Genomic DNA, 23,898 nt, shown 5'->3' on the forward strand with positions numbered 1-23,898 from the left:
TATATATATAATTTTTTTTTTCAGAGAGGAAGGGAGAGGGAGGGAGTGATAGAAACATCAATGATGAGAGAGAATCATTGATTGGCTGCCTCCTGCATGCCCCCTACTGGGTGGGGATCAAGCCTGAAACCAGGACATGTGCCCTAACTAGGAATTGAACCGTGACCTCCTGGTTCATAGGTTGATGCTCAACCACTGAGCCGCACTGACCCGACAAAAAGTTATTTAGTGCCCTAACCGGTTTGGATCAGTGGCTAGAGCGTTGGCCTGGGGACTGAGGGGTCCCGGGTTCGATTCTGGTCAAGGGCATGTACCTTGGTTGCGGGCACATCCCCAGTGGGGGGTGTGCAGGAGGCAGCTGATCGATGTCTCTCTCTCATCGATGTTTCTAACTCTCTATCCCTCTCCCTTCCTCTCTGTGAAAAAATAAAATATATTTTTTTTAAAAAAAAGTTATTTAGTGGAGTTATGGTGATAAAAGCTCGGACAGAGTGGAATGAGAGGAGAATAGGGAGCAGAGAATTGGGACAGTATTTGAAGGGGAATGCAGGGCTAAGAGAAGGTAGGTAGTGAGACTGGTTTGTTTGCCAAAGGGAATATCACAGGGAAGGAAGGAGTGGGGTGACTGCATCAGAGGAGTCCTTGGCAAGCAAGAGGATGGCATGCAGCACTCAGGTAGAGGTCAGCCTGTAGTAAGAGCAGGGCCTGTGTTCCACTGTGACAGGGGAAAGGCAGGTGGTGGGCAGGGACACAGGTGCGGTGGTGGACTTAGTGATGAGGGGAGATGGAGTAGATCTCACCTGTTTATGTGGTTTCTCAGTTAAGGGACAGTTGAGATAGGAAGGAATGGGCGAGACGGCAGGGATGGCAGCGCTTTAGGAGAGGCGAGGAGGGATGAAACAATCATCTTGGAAAAGGAAAACGTTTACTTATGGGAAGGCCATGTTTGTTGCTTACTCAAATTTGCAGTGAGTCCAGGGGGCATACTGTATGGATTTTCCCCCTCTGATGACCCTGTTTCTTGGATATAGGTGTGAAGAGCTATAGAGGAAGGGAGGGGCAGAGGTATTACAGAAAGAGTTTGCAAAGAGCTAGTTATGGTGCCAGACCACAGAACCTCAGCAGGGTAGGGAGGAAAGTCAGGGCCGGAGCCAGTGTTGGAAAGTGAGAAGGCATTAGGAATTCTAGATAGTTAGAAATCCATGGACAATCCAGACCCTGTTGCTTCCTCCTCCTTTTGCAGAGCAACAAGTTCAGTGTTAGCCCTGTCATTCTCTAAATGTTCTTATAATTACTGAATTTTTATTCAGTGCAAAAGTGTGTAAAAATTGTAGCCTTGGCTGGCCGGTGTGGCTCAGTGATTGTGCATCAACCTATGAAGCAGGAGGTCAACAGTTCGATTCCCAGTCAGGGCACGTGCCTGGTCACCAGTGGGGGATGTGCAAAAGACAGTTGATTGATGATGTTTCTATCTCTCTCTCCCTCTCCGTTCCTCTCTGAAATCAATAAAACTATATTTTTAAAAAAGTTGTCACCTTTCTGTGAGGCCTTCTTGGAACACCTTTGCAGAGAAATGCAGCCCAGACTGACGCAGCCTGGTTTGTGCCTAGGTGCCTGAAAGAAGACCCTGCCACCATGTCCCTGCTGCAAAGGAGCCTGGATCCCGAGAAGACGCTGGGCCTGGTGGACGTGCTCTACACGGCTGTGCTGGACCTCAGCCGCTGGAGGGCAGGGAGGTTGGTGTCTCCAACGATCACTTGAATTGGTTGGCATTCAGGTTCACACCGAGGGACTGTATAGCCACATACAGTTTCATGTGTGCCCATGTCACTGATAGTATGTGAGTACATAAGACAAGAAAGAAAACATTTTGTTAAAAATTTTTTGGAATAATTTCAAACTTACAGAAAAGTTACAAGAATAGTCCAGAGAATTGCTCTCTGCCTTTTACCCAGACTCCCCATTTTGTTAACATTTTTGTCTTCATTTGTTTTATTATTTGAGAATAAGTCCATCAAAGGATTTTAACGCCAACTGATATTCTCCTTATGAACTAAGAGCAAAGACATGTTTAGAAATTTTACTTATATCCTGCATAAACTTTATTTCTATCTGAAAGTAGCTGACACACAAAATTATCCCTTTGAATTGTTAACCTTAGAACAGGGCAGGACCTTAAACATCTAGCCATGTGTCCTCCCCATCTTACCTCCTGAACACAACAGGTCCAGAGCAGTGAGGTGGCTCATCTAGGGTTGCACCAGCCATCACCTGCCTCAGCCCCCACCCAATGCCCTTTCTATCTCTAGGGCTCTCTTTCAGTGCCAGAAAAGAGTGCTTGGAAAACTTTGCAAGTAACAACCATCTGTTCTTGGCACTGTCTGCAAATTACTTCCAAAGACAACCGTGCTGCCTAGTGTCCGAGTCTTCCCCACCCACCCCTCTTTGCTGTGTGGATTTGTCCATTGTCCCTCTGCTGGATCTGCCAGACTCTCAATCCCTGTTCTCCAGGTGCACAGCAGGCCTCTGTTGGTGGCATCCCCACTCTAGTCTTGCTTTGCTTTCCTGTTCTGCAGTTAAAGGGTTTTGCTCAAACTCCTCAGGCCAGAATCCTGATGTAGTTTTCAACACAGTCCCATGTTATACACTATAGGTTTCTTTAAAATAAATATAGATAGTAAGTACTTAAATTATGCACAATTATCTATAAAACTAGAAGCCCAGTGCACGAATTCAGGGTGGGGTCTTGCCAGCCTGACCCCAGTCGGGGTGGATTGGGGCCAGGCCTGTCGGGAGGAGGAGATGGCGGGAGGTTGGCCAACTGGCCCGCCCGATCGGGCCTGATCAGGGCCGGGCTGGCTGGTGAGAGGGACCACAGGCAATTGGGGGCGCTGATCGGGGATCAGCAGCCAGGAGAGGGGCCGTGGGAGGTTGGCTGGCCAGCCCCACCCCTGATTGGTATTGGGGGGGGTCTATCAGGGGCGAAGCTGTCTGGGGGGAGGGGCTGCAGGCCAATTGGGGTGGTGGGGGCTTATCGAGGTGGGGCCAGCTGTGGGGAGGGGTTGTGGGCGGTGGGCCAGCTGGCCCCGCCCCTGAAAGGGGTGGGGGGGCCAATTGGGAGCCAGCAGCCTGGGGGAGGGACCATGAGCCAATTGGGGTGGTGGGGGCCCGTCAGGGGTGGGGCCAGCTGGGGAAAAGGGCTGCAGGAGGTTGGCTAGCCAGCCCTGCCCACTGTTGGGGTGGGGGGTGATCAGGGGCAGGGCCAGCTGGGGGGAGGGGCCGCAGGAGGTTGTCTGGCCTGCCCCACCCCCCATCGGGCAGGTTCACTGGCCACAGTGAACATCACAGTGACTAGTCATTACGGTCGTTACGGTCACTGGCTTTTTATATATATAGGTAAGTGAACCTAATAACACGCAGAGAGGTCTTTTTTGTTCTTGAAGTCTTTTTTAAATATGAAGAGGTCTGTTTCATTATCCAATTTGTATATTTGTCTTTTTAAAAAAAATACATTTCTGTTGCAATAGGGAACAAGCTTTGCCCTGCATACAGATCCAGCTGCAAAGGGAGATGTGTGATTTTGGGAATCAGGCTGACCTCCCTTCTGGAAATGGGAACAAACCTTCAGGTGGCCTGCAGAAGACCTTCTCCAAACTGACATCCCGCTTCACCAAGAAAGCTTCATGTACCAGCTCTGGCAGCAGCACCAATTATTCCATCCTAAATACCCCTTCCAAAAGTATCTTCATAGCTGGGTGTTCAGAAGAGAAAGCCAAAATGCCCAGTAATATTGATTCAAGGTTACAAAGCATTTTGAACATTGGTAATTTTCCTAGGACTGCAGACCCTTCACAGTCAGCTCAGAATCCCAGTAATCAAATGGCCAATGGTTTTCTCGTGGAGAGGCGTGACAGCTTTCTGCAAGGGGATGATGGCAAGGACGAGAAGGGTATGAACTTACCAACTGATCAGGAAATGCAGGAGGTGATCGATTTTCTCTCCGGCTTTAATATGGGCCAGTCCCATCAGGGCTCCCCATTAGTGACAAGGCGTAATTCTGCTGCCACAGCCATGGTGACAGAACAGAAGGCAGGAGCCATGCAGCCACAGCAGCCACCACTGCCTGCGCCCCCTCCACCGCGGCCACCCCAGGCTGGGGGACACACACCTCTGACACCCCAACCAGGCCTGGCACCTCAGCAGCAGTCCCCAAAGCAACAGCAACCCCAGGTTCAATACTACCAACACTTGCTCCAACCCATTGGACCACAGCAGCCCCCACCCCAGCCTCGGGCCCCTGGGAAATGGGTACATGGCTCATCCCAGCAGCCAGCACAGCCCGTCGGAGTGGGTCTGTCTCCTCTTGGCCAGTGGCCTGGCATGTCTGATCTCAGTTCTGACTTGTACAGCTTGGGTCTGGTGAGCAGCTATATGGATAACATGATGTCAGAGGTTTTGGGGCAGAAGCCGCAAGGACCTAGAAATAATACCTGGCCAAATCGTGACCAAAGTGATGGAGTCTTTGGAATGTTGGGAGAGATTCTGCCTTTTGATCCTGCAGGTACGTGAGTCCCCTCCCCACCTCAGGGTTGTAACATAAATACAATCACTGAGGACATCACAGGGCCAGTCAGCCACAGCCTTGTGGGGAAGTGATTTTAAAGACCCCTTTTCACTGTCTGACGGCAAGCATGGGACAGGCCCAGCAAAGGTGGGAAGCAGTCAGGTTGAGGCTGAGAAGATAAATGGAACTCTTTCTCACGTTGCAGAGGACAGGGTAAGGCATAAGAGAAGCTACTAGTGCAAGTGGGCTCCAGTCTGGGCCCTCCCACTCATGGGAGCCACAGCAGTGGGGGCTTTTTCTTGTTGTGGTGTTCTTTTCTGCTTAAACTCTAGGACCTATGAAAGGTGGTAGGGTACCCCCCTGCCTTCATAGAATTCAGCTTCTCCCAACATACACAGTGTGAATATACCACCAGAGTTATCTTAGGAAATTAGAAAAAGAACTTAGAAACAAAACAAAAATAAACTAGGAGGAGGAATTAAGGATAAAAGCCATGATTAATTAAATTTAAAAGAAAAACATAGTATCCCTGGCTGGTATGCTCAATGATTAGAGCGCCAACTGTGGACTGAAGCTTCAAGGGTTCGATTCCCAGTCAAGGGCATGTACCTGGGTTGCAGGGTCATTCCTCAGCCCAGTTGGGCTCACACAGAAGGCAACCAATCCATGTGTCTCTCACATATCCCTCTTCCTCTCCACCTCCCCGTCCCTCCCTTCCACTCTGTCTGAAAAAACAATGGAAAAAATATCCTCAGGTGAGGGTTAACAAAAAAAAGAACACATCCTCGCCTGGCTGGCATGACTCAGTGGTTGAGCATCAACCTATGAACCAGGAGGTCATAGTTTGATTCCCGGTCAGGGTATATGCCCAGGTTGTAGGTTCACTACCCAGTGCGGAGCATGCAGGAGGCAGCCAATCAATGATTCTCTCTCATCATTGATTTTCTATCTCTCTCTCCCTCTTCCTCTCAAAAACAAACAAACAAAAAAAGAAAACACATCCTCAGGTGAGGATTAAAAAAAGAGAGTGAGCCCTGCCAAACTGGCCTGCGGACTGAAGGGTTCTGGATTCCATTCCAGTCAAGGGCACACCTCAGTTGCAGGCTCGATCCCCACCCTGGTTGGGTGTGTGTGGGAGGCAACCGGTAGATGTGTTTCTCTCACATCAAAGTTTCTCTCTCCCCCTCTCCCTCTCTCCCTTTCTCCCCCCTCTCCCTTTCTCCCCCCCTCTCCCCCTCCCCCTCCCTCTCCCTCTCCCTCTCCTTCTCCCTCTCCCTCTCCCTCTCCCTCCCTCCCCCCTTCCCTTCCACTCTCTAAAAATCAATGGAAAAAATATTCTTGTGTGAGGATTAATGAAAAAAAAAAAGAGAGAGAGACAGCTAAAAGAAACAAGACTAGAAAAGAAGGAGACATAAGTACTACAGATATAGGAGAGATTAAAAGAACTCGTAAAACATTACTACATAAGACTTCATGACAACAGATTTGAGAACTTAATGGAAAATGGATTTTTTCCTAATAAAATATACATTACCAAAATTGTACCAAGAAGTAGAAAACCTGCCTAGATCTATAGATCTATTTCAGTAGAAGAGATTATAAAGGCAATTATGAAGTGAACATTATTTTTACCACAAAAACTTTATAAGGATTATACAAAAAGTAAACTATAGTGCATCTCATGTATGAGGATATATGTGAGAAAATCCATCAGTACATATGTTACTAAACCCTGTTTACTTCAGGGATATAAGGTGGTTCAGTAGAAGGAACTCTGCTAATGTACAATAATCCATCAGATCAGCCAATTAAATGAGAAAAACTCATAGTAATAGATACTATGGAGACATTTAATAAAAGACACCAGCAGTTCTTAAAAAATAAATAAGTCCTTTATTTTTTAATTTAATAAATTTTTATTCAGATTATTACAATTGTTCCTCTTTTTTCCCCCAACAGCTCCCCTCCACCCGGTTCCCACCCCACCCTCTGCCCTTACCTCCCCCCCACTGTCCTCATCCATAGGTGTATGATTTTTGTCCAGTCTCTTCCCACACCTCCCACACCCCTTTCCCCCCGAGAATTGTCAGTCCACTCCCTTTCTATGCCCCTGATTCTATTATATTCACCAGATTATTCTGTTCATCAGATTTCTAATTCACTTTATTTTTAGGTTCACTTGTTGATAAATACGTATTTGTTGTTCATAATTTTTATCTTTACCTTTTTCTTCTTCTTCCTCTTCTTAAAGAATACCTTTCAGCATTTCATATAATACTAGTTTGGCGGTGATGAACTCCTTTAGGTTTTTCTTGTCTGTGAAGCTTTTTATCTGCCCTTCAATTCTGAATGATAGCTTTGCTGGGTAGAGTGATCTTGGTTGTAGGTTCTTGCTATTCATCACTTTGGATATTTCTTGCCACTCCCTTCTGGCCTGCATAGTTTCTGTTGAGAAATCAGCTGACAATTGTATGGGTGCTCCCTTGTAGGTAACTAACTGCTTTTCTCTTGCTGCTTTCAAGATTCTCTCTTTGTCTTTTGCTCTTGGCATTTTAATTATGATGTGTCTTGGTGTGGTCCTCTTTGGATTCCTTTTGTTTGGGGTTCTGTACGCTTCCTGGACTTGTAAGTCTATTTCTTTTCACCAGGTGGGGGAAGTTTTCTGTCATTATTTCTTCAAATAGGTTTTCAGTATCTTGCCCTCTCTCTTCTTCTGGCATCCCCATAATTTGGATGTTGGTTCGCTTGAAGTTGTCCCAGAGGCTCCTTACACTATCTTCAAATTTTTGGATTCTTTTTTCTTTTTGCTTTTCTGGTTGAGTGTTTTTTGCTTCTTTGTATTTCAGATCTTTGACTTGATTCTTGCATTCCTCTAGTCTGCTGTTAGGTCTCTGTAAAATATTTTTTATTTCAGTCAGTGTATGTTTAATTTCTAGTTGGTCCTTTTTCATATCCTCGAGGGTCTTGCTAAATTTATCGGCCTTTTCTAGGAAATTCTTGAAAAACCTTATAACCATGGTTTTGAGCTCTATATCCAGTCGTTTGCTTTCCTCCATTTCTTTCGTTTGTGATCAGTTTCTTTGTCTCCGCATTTTCGCTGCTTCCCTGAGTTGGTAGAGTATCTTTGTGTGCTAGGTGTCCTATATGACCTAGTGGCTCAGCCTCCCCAGTTACCTGAGGTGGACACTCTTGGTGCACCCCTTTGTGGACTGTGTGTACAGTCTTGTTGTAGTTAAGTCTTGATTGTTGTTGGTGTCACTGGGAGGAATTGACCTCCAGGCCAATTGGCTGTGAGGATCAGCTGTGTCTACACCAGGAGAACTTCTGTGCTGGAGACAGCCTTATGAGACAAGACTTGCAAAATTGCAAAAGCCTCTGTGCTCAGCTTGGATGGGGCGGAGTCTCAGGGCTGAGCAGACAGCCTTGGCTTCCCATCAGCCCTGCCCTATGAGGCCCCTGGGTCTCAGTGTCCCTCGGTAATTGCTGCAAGCACCTCTGAGAGAAAGCCACCCTCGAGTTTCGCCGGCTGCCAGATAGTTCAGTTTCTCCCCACAATGAATCTGGATTCCCAGATTCTCGCCTAGAACTAGAGTTCAGCACAGTCGGGAGCTTGCGTCTTCCTCCCGCTAGAGAAAGCCAGTGGCACACTCAGCACTCAGTCCTCTCTGCGCGCACTTGCGTGCACGCCTCCAGACCTCTGCCTTTCGCGGCTCCCCTGAATTTCCGTGCGCTCCTCTTTTTCTGACAGTCCCGACTCCCCCCGTATGAGTTTGGGACCCCAGGGTCTCACCTGGAACTGGGGTTCAGTGCAGTTGGAACTGGGGTTCAGTGCAGTCGGGAGCTTCCGTCTCCCTCCCGCTAGAGAAAGCTAGCCAGGCGTTCAGCCGCCTGTCCTCTCCATGTGCGTCTCTCCGCACCTCAGCCTTTTGCAGCTCCTCTGAGTCTCCGTGTGCCCCTCTCTTTCCTTCTAGTTGTAGAATTTCCACTCAGCCAGCTTTCCTGTGGTTCTGGATGATGTCCGTTCTGTCTTTTAGCTGTAGTTTTGCAATAGTTGTGCAAGGCAGCAGTTTAGGTGTTCACCTATGCTGCCATCTTGGTCTAAATAAGTCCTTTAGAGTAAAACATGAATAAAAGGAAATTTCTTGAATATAAAAAAAAGACTACGGGGGGAGGGGGCTGAGTGTGGAATGTAGAGTTTGTTTTTAAGAGAGACAATCTCTAGAATAAAAATTTTTTTTTAATTTTTAAAAAAAGACTACTTACCAAAAGCCAGTAGCAAGTGGCACTTTGTATAGTGAAACAAGATTCCAGTTAAAATATAGACTCAGCCCTAATCAGTTTGGCTCAGTGGATAGAGTGCCGGCCTGTGGACTGAAGGGTCCTGGGTTCGATTCTGGTCAAGGGCATGTACATTGGTTGTGGGCACATCCTCAGTAGGGGGATGCAGGAGGCAGCTGATTGATGTTTCTCTCTCATTGATGTTTCTAACTCTCTTTCCCTCTCCCTTCCTCTCTGTAAAAAAATCAATAAAATATATTTTTTTAAAATCTAGACCCAGACAGGGTGGCAACTATCGCTACCAACAGCATGTAACTTTGTCTTGAACTTTCTAGCAAATATATCAAGACAAAAACAAAGGAAATAAGAGGTATAGGCTTTAGAAAATGATAGATTATAAAGCATATCTCTTTGCTAGCTATAGAATTGGAAAAAAGAAGACTCAGTAAAAAAAATAATAAAACCTGTAGAATTAGTAAACAAATCTGATAAAGTGTAGATGCAAGATAAATATATAGAAATTGCTTTTTTCTCTCATTTAGCAAAAGGTATACAGAAGTAGAAAATATATTTCATTCTCAAGGGGAATACTCTGAAATATTGTACATAACTATCCTATCTAATAAAAGGGTAATATGCAAATTGACCATCACTCCAACACAAGATGGCCACCCCCATGTGGGTACAAGATGGCTGCCACAAGATGGCCAGCAGGGGAGGGCAGTTGTGGGCGATCAGGCCAGCAGGGGAGGGCAGTTGGGGAGGACCAGGCCTGCAGGGGAGGACAGTTGGGGGGGACCAGGCCTGCAGGGGAGGGCAGTTGGGGGGACCAGGCCTGCAGGGGAGGGCAGTTGGGGAGGACCAGGACTGCAGGGAAGGGCAGTTGGGGGGGGACCAGGCCTGCAGGGGAGGGCAGTTGGGGGCGACCAGGACAGCAGGGGAGGGCAATTAGGGGTGACCAGGCTGGCAGGGGAGGGCAGTTAGGGGTGACCAGGCCAGAAGGGGAGGGCAGTTAGGGGCAATCGGGCCGGCAGGGGAGCAGTTAAGCGTCGATCAGGCTATCGTGAGTGGTTAGGGGGTGATCAGGCTGGCAGGCAGAAGCAGTTAGGGGCAATCAGGCAGGCAGGCAGGCAGGCAAGCGACCGATTGGGAGCCAGCAGTCCTGGATTGTGAGAGGCATGTCCCAGATTGGAGAGGGTGCAGGCTGGGCTGAGGGACACATACCCCCGCCCCCCCGCACAAATTTCGTGCACCAGACCTCTAGTAGTATATATTTACATAACCACAAGAAGAGGAGTTTCCCTCACAAAACAACCCAACATTAATTGTTAAAGGGCAGTAGTGTTTTCTTATTTCTTCTAAAAATTTCTCAAGCTGCTGCTCATGCTTTCTTGTTCTTGTTGCCCTTGGGTGGGTGGATGTGGGGAACCTTATACCCTGGGGAAGGGCAAACAGCTCCAACTGCTGTGGAGGAGCAAGCCTACCTTGGCACTGCTGGAGAGGCACGGCACATTTTCTGCATTGCTGATAAACAGTCTGTACATTTCTGACAGTCATGTAGGTAAACCAGAGTATAGATGCTATTTGGCAGAATTTTATCACTATTGTTGTTTTTTCTTTTTTTAATAATCCAGGTGAGTTGATGTTACCTATGCTGAAGCTTTGGATTCTTTATTCTTTCTTTTATTTTTTAAATATATTTTTGTTGATTTCAGAGAGAAAGGAAGGGGGAGAAATAGACACATCAATGATGAGAAAGAATCATTGATCGGCTGCCTCCTACACGCCCTTTACTGGGGATCAAGCCCGCTATCTGGGCATGTGCCCTTGACTGGAATCAAACCCGGGACTCTTCAGTCCACAGACCAATGCTCTAGCCACTGAGCCAAACCAGCTAGGGCAGAATTTTATCACTGTTGATATCTGTTGAGACCCAAACTATCTTTATGTCCTTAGCCTGCAGATCCTACCAGCTTTTCCTTCTGGGTGTTTCTTTGTGATCTTCAAGTCTTTAATGTAGCTAGCTTTCTGAAGACCTGTCCCAAGGGCATAGAGTCTATATAGACAGGTGAATTACAGAAGGCACTCTCTGGACAGACACACACAGCCCCTGGGAACATGGCTTGACTCACTGGGACAGGGCCTTGATTTCAGCCTCTACTCTCGCTCTTGCGGGCATCTGTCTATATTGCACAATGGCACGGTTTCATGCAGTGGTCCTGTGGCAGAGCCCTAAGCAAAAGCTAACAGTGTGATTGTGCTTTTAGTGCCTTTCCCAACCTGGAACTAAAACATACAAACTACTGATTCATAATCAGTTTGTGACCCATGGGTATTTTCCTGCCATAGCTTTTTTATTTATTTATTTAATATATTTTTATTGATTTCAGAGAGGGAGAGGGAGAGATAGATAGAAACATCAATGATGAGAGAGAATCATTGATTGGCTGCCTCCTGCACGCCACCCACTGGGGATCAAGCCCACAACCCAGGCACATGTCCCTGACCGGAATCAAACCCGGGAATTTTCAGTCCCCAGGCCAACACTGAGCCAAACCAGGCAGGGTCTGCCATAGCTTTTTAAAAAATATTTTATTGATTTCAAAGGAGAGAGATAGAAACATCAATGATGAGATAGAATCATTGATGGGCTGCCTCCTGCATGCCCCCTACCAGGGATCGAGCCCGCAACCCAGGCATGTGCCCTGACCAGGAATCAAACCGTGACCTCCTGGTTTGTAGGTTAACGCTTAACTGCTGAACCACACAGGTTGGGGTTTTTTGTTTATTTGTTTGTTTTTTAATTTTATTGATTTCAGAGAGAAAGGGCTGCCATAGCTTTTTGTTTGACTCTTTCTCTAAGAGAGAGATACCTTCTGTGCTGTTCTTTTCTCCCACTTTTACTGCCCTGCACATTACTCAGCTCTATCCAGTATGTTTCTAGGCACCTCTTAATACATCCTGAAATTTCATGTTATTTATTACCAGTTTTTTCTTTTCTTTTTTAAATTTATTGACTTTTGAGAGAGAAAGAGGAAGGGGAAGAGAGAGAGAGACATTGGTTTGTTGTTCCACCTACTGATGCATTCATTGGTTGGTTCTTGTATGCACCCTGACTGGGGATCGAACCTGCAATCTTGGTATGTCAAGACAAGGCTTTAGCCCTAACCGGTTTGGCTCAGTGGATAGAGTGTCGGCCTGTAGACTCAAGGGTCCCAGGTTCGATTCCGGTCGAGGGCATGTACCTTGGTTGCTGGCATATCCCCAGTGGGGGATGTGCAGGAGGCAGCTGATCGATGTTTCTCTCCCATCGATGTTTCTAACTCTCTCTCCCTCTCCCTTTCTCTCTGTAAAAAAATCAATAAAATACATAAAAAAATAAAAAAAAAGACAAGGCTTTAACCAACTGAGCCACTGGGCCAGGGCCTATTACCACTCTTATTTCTTCAGACTGAATGAGCAGATTTGCCATCCAATATCCATGGAAATATTCTATCAGAGTTGGGCCCAAGTGGGAATGGCATATATTCTCTATCTGGCTAACCCTGATGCTTTGATAACTTCCAGGTTAGTTGGCTGCTCACGTGACTTTCCAGGTTGTTACCGATGTAACATTAGACTTTGGAAAATGTTGAAGTATTTGTCCTTAATATTTAGTCATGGATAAAACAAACCTTTTTTGTTCTCTCTGTCTCCTGTTCACATTCAGCCTGCCTCTGTCCTAGGCATAAGCCTTCCTGACAATCCTATGTACACCATAGGTGAGCCTCAGACCTATGTGCTACAAGCCCCAGCTCACCATTGCAGACTGCTAGGCAAATCCTGCAGCCAACTCAGCCACCGGCCTGGCAGCTCACCACTTTTCTGTGCGTGTGACCAGCACATCCTCAGAAGGTAGCAAAGGAAATGAGGCTAATTTGGCTCCAAGCCCTGTTTATCCCTTTGTCTCAACACAGTGGGTTCAGACCCTGAGTTTGCACGCTACGTGGCAGGAGTGAGCCAGGCAATGCAGCAGAAGCGGCAAGTCCAACATGGTCGCCGTCCAGGCAACCCCCGTGGACACTGGCCACCCATGGATGATGCCCATCGGACCTGGCCTTTCCCAGAGTTCTTCACAGAAGGGTGAGTGCTGGATGTGGCAGTAAAGCTGAGTTTGGGATCTGGGTGTCCCCCTGGGGCCTTTGTGACTCTTATCAAGTAATTCAATTGCAAACCCGAATGTGAGAGTGACAAATGGTCAGATCTTCAGGAAGCAGAGTTTTGTGATTGACTGTGGGATGCGTGGTGGCATAAAGTATCCCTGTGAACACACCATTGGTATAAAATCGATTTTCTAGACAGACTCGTCCACTTTAGACAAGGATCTTATTTGATAGTGTAAAGAAATTGCATGTTTAACGAAGTTTTTATGCTGAAATGAGCATGTCTATGAAAGCCATGTGATTTATGGAATGTGATCCTTACCGTTTACAAAAGGTAAAGGTATATGGTTCAGATTCCAATGAATGGAGAGAATTGTGAATTTTCATCATAAAGACAACTGGGGATTGGTTTTTCACATCTCCTATTGCTACCTGGTTAAGAAATCTGGACAGCTGCCCTGGTTGATTTGGCTCAGTGGATCTCAGAGCATCGGCCTGCGGACTGAAGGGTCCCGGGTTCGATTCTGAGCAAGGGCACATGCCTGGGTTGCAGGCTCGATCCCCAGTGGGGGCGTGCAGGAGGCAGCCGATCAATGATTCTCTCTCCTCATTGATGTTTCTGTCTCTCTCTCCCTCTCCCTTCCTCTCTGGAATCAATAAAAAATTGGAAAAAAAAAATCTGGACGGCTAAAGACCACCTCAACTTTTTGTTTGCTCTGATGAATTTCGTATGTAAACCACAGGTTTCTGAGAGGAATAAAGGGCAGTGGTGCGTATGTATTACAGTTGACCCTTGAACGTCACAGGGGTTAGAGGCACCAACCCACCATGCAGTTGAAAATCCACACAAATTTAAGTTGATTGTCTGCATACATGGGTTCCTAACCATGGAACAAAAGTACAGTTGACCCTTAAATAAAGCAGGTTAGAACTGCACAGGTCACTTGCACGTGGACCTGCATATAAGAGATAAGAAACCACCATTTGGTGTGAGATGAGTGGAGGGTAAAGACTTCTTCTAGAGCTTGGTTTGGGCTGCCGGTGTCCACGCTGGCTGCAGGAGGCCCAGGACCAACTTCTCTCTTTGGCTTTCAGGGATGGCCTGCACAGCGGCTGGTCGGGTACTCAGGGAGACTCAGCCAGCTCCAGTGATGAGACGTCCTCCGCCAATGGCGACAGCTTGTTCTCCATGTTTTCAGGGCCTGACCTCGTTGCTGCTGTCAAGCAGAGAAGGTATGAAGAGATTTCTAAATCAATGGACAGGGGGCACGTGAATGTGATCCACAGCTCAGTCCTCTGGAAATCTCAGGAGCCCATTGTTCCCAATCGGCCTTGTGTGAAAAAGGCAGAGGGCCTTTTCTGGCACTGTCTTGCTTAGGCCTCTGTGGGGCCACCACACAGGCTTGTAGTCCAGGTGACTTAACATTGGGTTGAGTTTTTGCTGGCAGAATAGTCTCATGCCAATGGAAGTCAAAAAATTCCAGTATGTCAGGCAAGGGAGAATTCTGAGACAGGGTTTACCTATGTTGGTCTGTGCCTTGCAGGAGGCAGCCTTTTGTGTATGTGTTTGGGGGGGGGCAGGAGGTGAGGGGGCACGGGGAAGGGGAGAGCAGGACCAGGACAGGCAAGTTCTAATCAGCACTCCCAGCAGGCTTTGCAGCTCCAATCAAAAGGCTGACCCTCAGTTTCCTTGTGAAAGGTAGAACTGGGTAAAATGACCTCTGACTGGTATTTCAAAGTTGAAAAAAACAGTACTATAGTATATTCAGATCTAAGAAGTTTAGATCTCATATTTAAATGGATCCTGAAATAAGAGGAGAATTTGGTTACAGAGAAGTAAAGAGACTTTGTGGGTGTGAGAAAGCAGAGGCCCAGAAGTGGCAGTCTAAAGGATGTGGGCAGGAAATAGCATGCAGGGCTGCCTGGGCATCGGAAGTCATGCTGCGGAGAGGAAAGGGAGACCAGGTTACACGGCCCTTGTGTGACAGGTTGGGCTTCAGTGGATAAGCAATGGGGAGTGGGTAGGTGAGTCACAGAGTTGTAACAGTGGTGATGACAGTGATTGCTAATACAAACTAAGCCCCAGGTAAGCATTTACGTACATTTTCTCACTCAGTTCTCGCAACCACTGTATTTTTATTTGCTAGGGCTACCATAACAAAGTACCACAGACTGGGGGCTTAAACGACATAAATTTATTTTCCTACAGTTCTGCAGGCTGGAAGTCTGAGATCAAGGTGTCAACAGGGCTGGTTTCCTCTGAGGTCTCTCTCCTGGGCTTGCAGACAGCTATCTTCTCCCTGTATCTTCACATGGTCTTCTCCTGTGTGTGTCCATGTCCTAATCTTTTCCTATGAGGACAACAGTCACATTGGATTAGAACCCACCCTAATGACTTCATTTTAACTTACGTGTTTAAGCACCTTATCTCTAAATACACTCACAGTATAAGGTATTGGGAGTTAGGGTTTCAGCATATGATTTAGAGTCAACATATGAATTGGGGGGAGGAGGAGTGACACAATGCAGCCCATAGCAACCATCTTGTTATACAAGTACTAGAGGCCCGGTGCACGAAATTCGTGCACTTGCGGGGGAGTCCCTAGCCTGGCCTGTGCCCTCTCGCAATCCGGGAGCCCTGGGGGGGATGTCCGATTGACGGCTTAGGCCCACTAAGCCGTCAGTAGGACATCCTTAGCATTGCCATCGAGGCAGAAGAGGCTCCCACCACTGCCGCTGTGCTTGCCAGCTGTAAGCCCGGCTTCTGGCTAAGCGGCACTCCCCCTGTGAGAGTGCACTGACCACCAGAGGGCAGCTCCTGCATTGAGTGTCTGCCCCCTGGTGGTCAGCGCGCATCATAGTGACCGGTCATTCCACCATTTGGTTATTTGCATATTAGCCTTTTATTATGTAGGATTGTTTTACCCCCAATTCATAGGTGAAGAAGTTGAGACTTGGAAAAGTTAAATTCATTCATTCATTCATTGGCACCTGTCATGTACCAGGCACCGTAATGTAGCGGCAAACAAAACAAAATCCCCCTCCTTGTGGAAGGTATATTCTATTGCGGGAAGGCAGATTTAAAACAACAACAACAACAAAATATGTCAGGTTGGGTTAGATGTTATGAAGAAAAATAAAGCAGGGTTTTGGGGCAGACTGCAGGGGTCAGGCGGATTTTCTGTTTTCAGAATGAGAGTCAGAAAGGCCTCTGATGAGCAGAAAGCTAAACACAATGAGGGGGCAACTGGTGAGGTATTGGCAGAGGGGTATGTGTGAGAGAGAAGAATCAAGGATGATAGCCAAGTTTTTGGCCTGAACATCTATCTGTGTGAAAGGGGGTGTCATGGACCAAGACTGGGAGTACTGCAGGAGAAGCAGGATGGAGCCAGGGGTGGAGTTTAAGACTTCTGTTTGAGACATGGAAAATCAGGAAGGCTGGTTAGACATCTAAGTCACCTGTAGCACCACCTCTGCAGAGACTGCTGTCTGCGTGCAGGAGCGCCGGATAGACTGAGTTACCTGGCTCTGAGCCTGCTACATCCTGCCTTTTTGATCGTTATAACAAACTTCAAGTTGTGAAACTTAACAGGCTTTTAGTTTATAGTCACATATCCATATTGCATGGTAAATAATCAGTATCTGTTGAATAAATTAACAAAAGGCCATAGCTGATGGACTCAGAGAGCAGCTGAAAGAGCCAGTATTTGTCCTCATGCCTGCCACCCCTACTCTATCCCAACCCTGTGATGGCTTGCGGGAGTGCAGCATTTGATGGTGACTCACTTTTTCCCCCTACACATTGTGTATCCAAGCACGTCTCCACACACCCACCTGGAATCAGTGCCCCAGAATGCCAGAGACAAGTGATAAGGTGCCCCCTGGAGGTAAGCTGGACAGGAAGCAAGGCAACCACTGCACTGAGCTCTTGGTTCTTTCAGAAAACACAGCAGTGGAGAGCAGGACACCAGCACGCTGCCCTCACCGCCTCTTCTTACCACAGTGGACGATGTGAATCAGGTACTGGGGGCTCTGCTCTGGCCATAGGGCTGCCTCTATTGGATTCAGACCATGAGCAAGGTTCCAAGGTTGAAGTATTTTTTTTCATTTTTTATTTGTTCATTTATTTAATTATCCTCATTCAAGGATATGTTTATTGATTTTTAGAGAGAGAGTGGAAGGGGGAGAGAGAAACATGGCTGTGAGAGAGAAACTTTGATCGGTTGCCTCCCAAACGTTCCCCAGCCAGGGATCAAACCTGCAACCTAGGTATGTGCCCTGACTGGGCATTGGGGGAATTGAACCCACAACCTCTTGTGTACGGGACGACGCTCCAACCAACTGAGCCACCCAGCCAGAGCCCAAAGCTGAAATTTGAAGAGGGCATCAAAGAAATGATGGGATCTTTGTTTGTGGTGAACAAATTTTTTCCCATGATTCTGCCTAAATGATCAGCCAGCCCAGCTGACTCAGAGCCATATGTAGAGGAAGCTCCGGGACTGTGCTGCCTGATATGGTAGACACTGGCCACATGTAGCTATGTGAATTGAAATTAATGTAAATAAAATGGAGTTCCTTGGTTGCACTAGCCATAACTGGTGCGTGGCTGCTGCACTGAACAGTGCAGACAACATTCCTGTCACTGCCAGTTCTCTTGGACATGCTGTTCCAGGGCTGTGGGAGGGCGAGGGAGAGGCTGTCACCCTGTCTCCTAGGTGAGAATAGGGCAGAGATCCGGGATGGTGGGAAAGATGATAAATTGCCAGAAATGCCACTAAGAACCTTCTTCTGTCTCTCAGGATAACAAAACCAAAACGTGGCCACCCAAAGCACCCTGGCAACACCCTTCTCCACTACCCAGCACACTGCCTAGCCCAGGCGCACCACTCTATGCAGTCACCAGCCCTGGCAGCCAATGGAACGACACCATGCAGATGCTGCAGTCCCCGGTGTGGGCTGCAACCAGTGATTGCAGCGCGGCCTCCTTCTCCTACGTGCAGACCCCACCACAGCCCCCACCTCCAGCAGCACACAAGGCAGCGCCCAAGGGCTTCAAGGCCTTCCCAGGGAAGGCTGAGCGCAGGCCGGCCTACTTGCCCCAGTACTGACCCAGGCCTGCCTGCCCAAAGCTGTTGGGGCCAATGTCCCCATCCTAGGTCTGACTAGCTGGCACCAACCCCCAGAGGACCAGTGCACCCCTGTCCCAGGCACGGATCCTTGGGGATGGGGGTGGTTGGCAGCTCTCCAAGCCTTTAAGGCCTGGATTCTCGAACTTTGGAGGCATCAGACCCCTGGAGGGCCAGCTGAAGACAGAGGTCTCTGACCCTCCTCAGGGAAATGCTGGATCTTCGAGCTTAATAAGCGCTTCTGGTGATTCTGATGCAGTTGGGCCACAGGCCACACTCTGAGAAATAGCTCTCAAGTTTGTAGTCCCACTGTGTGTGCTGGGGAGGCATCAGGCTGGAAGGATGACTGCAAAACTGACCATTCTTCTGAAACCTCTCCCTTCTTAACATGTTAAGTGATGACCACACCAATCACTGTATTTTATAGCTATTTTTCATACAGGTTTTCAGTTAAAATATCTCCTGCCTAAAATGCATTGAAGTTTTTAAGGTAACAAATATAGCGGCTGGAGATTTGTTCAACACTATTTTTATTTAAGCTTATACAAAATGGGCAACATATAGAATATTTGTGATCAGAAGAAATTACCTGGGTTTTCTGTGTGTGGGCAGCCCCTCACCACCCCAGCAGCACCCAGGGAGTGCAGCTTTTATTCGATTTACAAAAGCAGGATAATAAAACTGAAGTCGGAGGCGTATTCCTGATGGTGCGTGGAGATGAGCCAGCTGGCTGCTGTCTTCGGGACAAAGACACACCTGTTGCCCTCAGGTCCTTCCACACATGGTCAGAGGCTTCATACGGTCTCAGAGGCTGGGTGTGGCCAAGGGGCTGTACAGAGACACTGGCACTTGAAATTGCAGTAACTTTTATGAGCTGGCTCAAGACAAACCGATTAAGATATAGATAAAAATTAAAGTATTTTCTTTTTTAAAAAACCCACCTCATTTGCAGTTAACGTGCCATTAAATAGATAACATCCTGTGGATTTAGGGATTTTCCAGCCAGAATGGATCCAGAAGAATTGAATGGTGCTTAAATTGAGAAATAATAATAAATATATCTATATAGAATAGACATCCCACTGTATATTAATTGAGGTTACAGAAGTTCTTTATATAAAACTTATTTAAATTTTTCATATTTCATCTTTGAAAAAGTCTAATTGAGAAAAATCTGTAATATTTTCTGGTATGAAAGTTTGACAGTATTAATATTTTTTTTTATATTTTCTTAAATCATTAAACCATTTTAATATATGTTAACTACTAATAAATGGTTTATTCTTTCTAACTCCATATAACCTTTTCCAGCAAAGATTGTAATAACACATTTATGTTCTCATTTTTCTACAGATATAAGTAAATTTATATTTTAAAAATACCAAAAAGAAAAAATAAATATATATGTCTGTATACACACTAATTATAGAGGGCCCTTAGGGTGTCTGAGCCCAGCCGCCTGAATTTTCAATACTGTGTCGCCAGGCTACTTCCAGGCCCGGGTGTTGTCCTGTACTGTGTGGGGATGCCATTGCTGCCTGTACTTATGATCCTTTCCCCGTGGGTTCTGAACATTCACCTCACCATGTTTACAGAGAACTATTTTGTACATAGACTTTTTCAGGCATGTGCTTTGCACCAACCCTGCGTGGCTCTTGTCTGTGTTAGCCGTCACAGTGTGTGCACTAAACTCTGTTGAAGTTGTCTGTGGCTGTTTGACTTGTAACATAGTTTTCTGTTTCCTTCAGTAATGTGTCCACAGTACCCTGTATTTCAAGTTCTGATATACTGAAGTACTCTTGTTTTAATAGTGCCTCCCCAAGACCTCACCCTGGTCAGAGGTCAGTCCTTGATGCCCCAGCACAGCTGACGTCGAAGTTGCTAATTGTCCCATTCTAGTCTGTTTTTCTTAAGACATTTTTTAATTGCATCTCCATGGGCTGTGAGACTGTGTGAATCTGTTTGTGTGGTGTCCTGGTAGGTGCTGTGTTTTCAGCACCACCTCTTTCTGAACACTGGTAATTCCAGGTGCTGCGCTTGGCAGAGGAGTCTCTCCAGAGCGCGTGTGTTTGCATGTGTGAGTGTGTGTCCTGGCATGGCTGCCTTGCTCAGGCATCAGCAGGACATTGTGTGAATAGTTACAATGCTTCCAAACTGGAACTCTACATTTTGTATCTTACTTTTAAAGCTCCTATAAGTAAATTAACTATTGGCTTTATTAAAAATATACATTTAATAATATATTTTGTATGTCTGTTTAAAATGAATTGCAACAGAAACCATGTCAGAAGCCCTAATTGGTTCGTTACTTGGAAAAGCTACACCTGAATTGGTTTTTTAAGTCAGTCTATTGTCTGATTCTGAAAACTTGAAAGGGGAAAGACCACTGAGGCGAAAAGATGAACTGAGATGGGAGAGCAGGAAGCAAGACAACCTACCACATCTCTCCTTCTGGCTTCCCCAAGGCCAAAGCTGAGGTCTCTGTGTGGGCGGAGCCAATGTCATGGTGAAGACCACTTGGAAGGATACCAGCTCTCCTTGGGTTGTGGTCTGCCAGCAGCCACACTCCATGAAGTATGTGTGCAATCAGCAGCCCAGGCAGCCTTTCCAGGGAGCAGACCCAGGGATAAGGGACCCAATATATGGCAGAGACCGTACCTCAGAGGGACAAGGAGGACTAGTCTGACTGGATGATCATCCTGCTAAGCAGAAGAATAGATTGTTCATTGGGAACCATAACTAGAGGTTGGGTTACAGAGGAATTTCAACTCTTTAATTTACTGCAAGACAGCACTTGATTGAAACTTTTTTTTTCATTAACTTAGTGTGAGCATTAACATATAATCTAACTGTAAGCACCACTCATGCTTCTTTCTTCTGTGATGCCCAGAAGCTGAGCATGGGGACCTGTACCTCAGGAACAGCTATGTTGCATGAGGGTATTAAGGAAAGCATATTAAAAGCTAGCTCGGAAAACACTTATCCAAGCGTGTTCCTATTTAATATGAGTACCAGGTATTAACACTGACCTGATGAACAATAGTGGTGGAGATAGGAGTCATGTAGCCCTGGCTTATGTGCTGGATGGGTGGTGATGGAAGCAGAACAGATGTGTTACATCTGAGTCCCCAGAGGGTCCTTGGAGGCCCCACCCTCGTTGAGAAATAGCGTGAAACATGCAAGCCGGTGTGAGACTGGTGATACTCCTTTCTCACTTGGGGTATCTTGGGTGTGGCATCCAGCTCTAGGAGTGTAGCTGAAATGCCAAATGCTAACTATTTGGAAGGGATGGCCCTCTGCACTGTATGGCCCCTGTTGTGATCTGGAGACGAGGAGGAAATAGCTCTTCGACTGCCAAAAAGCACTGTACATGGTCAGCATGCTCCCAACCATAGAAACCGTCAAGGGCAAGCTCCTGGAAGTAATACATAGCTGGCCTTATGATCCCACAGGGGTAGGCGGGCCGCACCCAGGCTTCTGCATGTTTGTGAAGGGACTGGAAGTGGCCTAGAAGACAGTCTTTAGTCTCTTCATTTAGGCAGGAAGTCCTTTAAGTGTATATTTACACACATTTAAATTCTACCATGTTCTTACATCTCCATTGTGCTCCTGCCTCGCCCTCTGGCCTCAGGGTTTTCCTTACACCCCTGCTACCTCGACATCAACTTCCCAGTGCCCACTTGCCTGTGCTCCTGGGACTGCTCCTGCTCAGGGCCTCTCCATCAGTTCTCGGGCCAGGCCTAGCCTCCACCGGGCTTTGTTTCTCATGACAGCAATTAGCGCTCCCTTGGAATCGTGTGTTTGCATTTATTTGTCCCTCACTAGGACCAGGGCTTCATGATAGGAAGGAGCAAGTCATTCATGGCCACACGTCTGGGTACAGAACCGCGGGAAGCAACTCCACACGAGCCAGCGGAAGGAGGTGTTGCTGGGGCCAGAGGCAAACTTCTAATACAGAGCAAAAAAATAGAACCAGACTTAAAATGAAATCGCCTCTCATTTAGGACTAAAATACGTGATGACCAGAGTTTGTTCTTACACTGCAAGGAGGGATTGACACTAGGAACTGTGGATAGGACTGAGTATTCTTTTACTAAGTATAGAGCTTTCTATTCTCATGGAAACCCACGCCATTGTGCGGTAGAGAAATTTTGTTAATATACATAACAATGGATTCACAAGGAAAACCTGGGGCGACATCCCGAAGCGTCACGCCTACGCAGAACAAACTTGTCCCCGCCCCCCTCCCGGGCGCCTGCGCCCCCTCCCACTCCCGCGTGCGCAGGCGCACGCCCATCCCCACGCAGAGTATGCGCACATGCGCGCGCGTGTCCATCCCAAACGTGCGGGCAGGGGCGTTAGCGAGTGCCCCTCTGCATTCACCCCCACCTGCCCCGCCCCCAACTCGGCGCGGGGACATGCGCACATGCGCACATACGCACCCTGGACGTGCGAGCCCACACGCAGACGCGTGTGCTCCCCCGCCCCCCGACCTGTCCGGCTTCCGCCTTCCCTGCTGGTAGACACGTGCACACCGCCCCTCGCGAGAGTGGGAGCCAGCGCCAGGAGCTGCGCGGAGTCCCAGGGAGGTGTGGTGCCCTAGGCCTCGGTCAGTCACCGTGACTCAGCATCCCCAGTGGGTGCACCTCTCCGGAACTGGAACAACTTATGAAAAGTCATGGCGTGGATCCCCTCGCGCCTGACCTCCCGCGGGCTGCCAGAAAACACACACTCCCTTTCCTTCTGCCTCCACCTTTACTTGGTGATCCCTGGTCTCCAGGTCCTGCCTGGCCCTGTCAGCGGCCCCAAATTAAGGTCTGACTCAGTTCCCCATCTGTATAACAGGGCTCTTGTTTGGAACTTTGCCCGCCACAGGCTCAGTAAGTGCTAGTTTTGCAAATATTCAGTGGAAGCCAATTGGTTTTCCTTAGGCTCTGAAATTAACCCTTGTTTAAAGTTTGGACTTCCTAACTTGCCTCGGCGTTCAGGTCCGCCCTCCAATCCACTCCTCTGTCCAGGGCCAGACTTACTGAGGTTACTGGAAGGCGCCCAGCGCTGAAGCAGGGTCTTTGAACGTTCTGAAGGTTTCCTCTCAGTTGTGGTTAATCAGCCCCTGGTCTGGGCACGTAAGACCCCTCGGAACTTCATACCCTCAGGATTCCTGGGACCCTGAACCCTATACTCTGAGGTTTGCAGACCAGGCTTGGTAAAACATATGGTGCTGATTGTGGTGATGGTGATAGAAAACAGGTTTCACTTTGTCAGAATATAAGATTACCTTACACCAGTGGTCTGCAAACTCATTAGTCAACAGAGCGGCAAACCGCGGCTCCCGAGCCGCAGTTTGCCGACCACTGTCTTACACTGTTATTTTTGCAAGCTATACCCTACTCTACTCCCTAAGATTTGATTAGAGATGCCCCACCTCACACTCCAGTCAGTGACGGGTTACTCTCCCGCAATTTGAGTGCCCAGTTCCCGGACCTCCATTCCTCTCTGCATGCTGCTATCCTTTCTGTTTGAGATGCCATTTCCACTTGTAAAATTCTACCCTGTCAATCAGAGGCCCAATTGATGTCAAAACAAAACTGAGATGATGGAGAAGTGCCAGAAAATGGCAGACAAGACAGGGTTTGATTAAGAACAGAGCTCAGGAATCAGGCAACCGTGGGCTGATTCTCTACTTACTAGCAGAGTGGCTGTTTTTAGATTTCTCAACCTGTCTGTAAATGGGAAGGACAACATAAGGCTGTTTTGAGGGTCGCAAAGGAGAAAATCCAGCACAGAA

The 23,898-nt window shown here is 47.4% G+C and overlaps 1 protein-coding gene across 2 annotated transcripts in view; it reads left to right on the forward strand.

Moving 5' to 3' along the window:
• The window catches only part of GARRE1 (granule associated Rac and RHOG effector 1), a 96,563-nt gene extending 76,212 nt beyond the window's left edge, over positions 1-20,351 (forward strand). For both annotated transcript variants that reach the window (XM_080645790.1, XM_080645791.1), the window contains 6 exons: positions 1,611-1,736; positions 3,528-4,561; positions 12,799-12,964; positions 14,080-14,217; positions 16,926-17,004; positions 17,784-20,351. In XM_080645790.1, the coding sequence (XP_080501916.1) occupies positions 1,611-1,736; positions 3,528-4,561; positions 12,799-12,964; positions 14,080-14,217; positions 16,926-17,004; positions 17,784-18,092 (1,852 nt within the window). In that variant the 3' untranslated portion in view covers positions 18,093-20,351. The remainder of the gene's footprint in view (positions 1-1,610; positions 1,737-3,527; positions 4,562-12,798; positions 12,965-14,079; positions 14,218-16,925; positions 17,005-17,783) is intronic.
• The last annotated feature ends 3,547 nt before the right edge of the window (positions 20,352-23,898 follow it).

Source organism: Plecotus auritus (assembly GCF_963455305.1).
Source record: "Plecotus auritus genome assembly, chromosome: 10".
Taxonomy (NCBI): Eukaryota; Metazoa; Chordata; class Mammalia; order Chiroptera; family Vespertilionidae; genus Plecotus; species Plecotus auritus.